The 2,680-nt window shown below is 44.2% G+C and overlaps 1 protein-coding gene across 1 annotated transcript in view; it reads left to right on the plus strand.

Moving 5' to 3' along the window:
* The first annotated feature begins 582 nt into the window (after nt 1–582).
* slc35a3b (solute carrier family 35 member A3b) overlaps nt 583–2,680 on the plus strand; it is a 22,247-nt gene continuing 20,149 nt past the window's right edge. The window contains exon 1 of the mRNA XM_037681290.1: nt 583–593. Within this exon, the coding sequence (XP_037537218.1) occupies nt 583–593 (11 nt within the window). The remainder of the gene's footprint in view (nt 594–2,680) is intronic.

Genomic DNA, 2,680 nt, shown 5'->3' on the forward strand with positions numbered 1-2,680 from the left:
CCTAACATGCATGTTTTTGGTCTGTGGGAGGAAACCGGAGCACCCGGAGAAAACCCACGCATGCACGGAGAGAACATGCAAACTCCACCCAGAAAGGCCCTGGACCGGGGTTTGAACCAAGGACCTGCTCGCTGAGAGGCAGCAGCTCTACCAGTTGTGCCACCGTGCTGCTGGGTCAGAGACTGAAAATAAAAGTATTGAAACATTTTTAAAAAGGGTTTGAAGAGTGTGTTTGGTGTGTGGAAGGAGACACAAACCTTACACTCGCTGTTGCAGACAGGAGGGTTGTGCAGCCATAACCCTTGTCTAGGCGCTGCTGCTGCAGGAGGAGGTCCGTGTACTGACGACACCACACCAAAAGTTCAGACAACACTTTGTTTAAGCTACTGGGTGTGTTGTACATCCTGTTTTAACAACATGCTTCATTCAGCCTTTTTTAAATGGTTTTGTAGCATTTTTTCTCTGAACTTGTGAGTGAACAGAACAGATTCCAGCTGTGGCGCTCACATTTATTGCCAGGTAACTTGATGGAACAAGACTATCAAGGCTTTACAGCAGAACCAGAGTCAGATTCAAGAGAACATGGAGGTCATGTGGGAGTATGTTCGTGTTTCAACGACGAGACAAAGTTAATGATCCGTCAATACAAACAGTCTGAACAAATCTGCTGTAAAACCCTATGATGCCCGAACTCCTCTCGCCTTCAGCAGAGCTCTACGTGAGCCTCTGACTCTGGATCTGACCATCTCAACCTGGTTGCTAACTTTTTAGTTTTCTTCTCTGTGCACGCGTGTTTAAATTTGGGGCCATGTAAATGTGGTCATGAAGAAAGAAAGTTTCTTAAGGAGTCCAACATTTTTCAGTCAGGTCATCTGGACAGTTTCTTTTTTTGTGCTGAAACGTTTCGCCTTCGGTCCAGAAGCTTCATCCGTCAAGGAAACACACAAAAAACTGTTTTGTTGTGTGTTTCCTTGACGGATGAAGCCTTTCGGCCCGAAGGTGAAACGTTTCAGCAAAAAAAAAAAAAGAAACTGTCCAGATGACCTGACTGAAAAATGTTGTATTGCATACCTGGATTATTGAGCATGGACTTTGTTGAGAAGTGCTGCGATAAGATGCTACATGAGACAGAAGAGAGAGCGTTATCAAACCTTCAGAGAGATGAGACCGGTGATAATGTCATTTGTGTCATCTTCACCTTTTGTTGTGGGAACAGTAGGCCTTAGGCTGCTGTCAAACTGTTTTTCTAAGTAGAAGTGATTCTTTAGATGTTTTTGCAACCATACCAGCATAAATGAAAGTCCGAGCAGCCCAAGCCTGGAGCAGCTTTGGATGGTGGACAGGAAGTTGTCTTCCTCTCAGAGGGTCAGGGATTCGATCCTCAGTCCCTGCAGAGTCTTTGGGCAAGACACTGAGCCCCCTACTGCCCCCAATATACCTATGAGTGAGAGTAAAAAAGTGTTCTATATAGTGTAAAATGTATAATAATAAGCACTGTGTGTGTTAAATATGTCAATAAGAAACATTGTAAAGTGATTTTAGGAAATAAAAGTGTGAACCATTTAATATTTATTGCGACCAACCATTATTTATACAGGTTAATCCCATTGAGACTCGGGGACCAAACTGTTTAAGAGCAGATAACAAGTCCTGAAGAAGCTGTTAAATGTTTGGATTAGACCATACAGCAAATAGAAGTTGCTAATTTGTGTTAACAAGAATAGCTGCGTGGCTTGTGGTTCATATATGTGCTCAGTTTTACTTCTTTGGGGTACAGATGTATATTCCATATTCAGAGATTCAAGTTGTGCTTCAGTGTGGACAATAAAAAATACTTTACCAGATTCACCATTTGGCAGCACGATGACTCAGTGGTTAGCAATGTTGCCTCACAGCAAGAAGGTCCTGGGCTCAATCCCCGGTTGGACCTGGGGTCTTTCTGTTTAGAGTTTACATGTTCTTCTCGTGCTTGCTTGGGTTTTCTCTGTGTACTCCTGTTTCCTCCCACAGACCAAAAACATGCATGTTAGGCTGCCTTCAGGTCCAAGCCTCCCTTGAAAAAGAGATATGTGATCTCAGTGGGATTTGCCTGGTTAAATAAAGGTTAATAAATAAATAAAAGGAAAATAATTCACCATTTGTTTACAGCCATGCCACCATGAACACGCCCCACCTCATCTGATTTCAGAAGCTAAGCAGGGTCGGGGCTGGTTAGTAATTGGATCGGAGACTGCCTGGGCATACCAGGTGACGTGAGCTTTAAGTTGGGGAGTGGTGGTGCAGAGGTTAGAGAGGTGTGATCCCAAGGTCACCATTTTGACCCCCTGGACTATCTTCAATATATGGGTGAAGCACCCACACCTTCCTCCTTCCTCATTCTTGGCCTTTGAGGAAAGGCCCTTAACCACCACCATCTGCTCCCCCAGGCACACTAGACAGCAGCTCTCTGCTCCGCACAGAGGGCTGTGGTAGCTCGGTCTGTGGTGGCATCAGGAAGGACATCCAGTGTAAAAACAACTGTCAAGTCTTTGTGCAACTTAGTTCACTGTGGTGACCTCTGAAGAAGGGAGCAGCTGAAAGAAGAAAAAAACTTTTTTTTTCAATAAAATGGGTATATACAGTAGAATAATCACGTGTGTGTGTGTGTGTGTGTGTGTGTGTGTGTGTGTGTGTGTGTGTG

This window comes from Nematolebias whitei, chromosome 9, assembly GCF_014905685.2.
Source record: "Nematolebias whitei isolate Nwh7 chromosome 9, NemWhi1, whole genome shotgun sequence".
Lineage (NCBI taxonomy): Eukaryota > Metazoa > Chordata > Actinopteri > Cyprinodontiformes > Rivulidae > Nematolebias > Nematolebias whitei.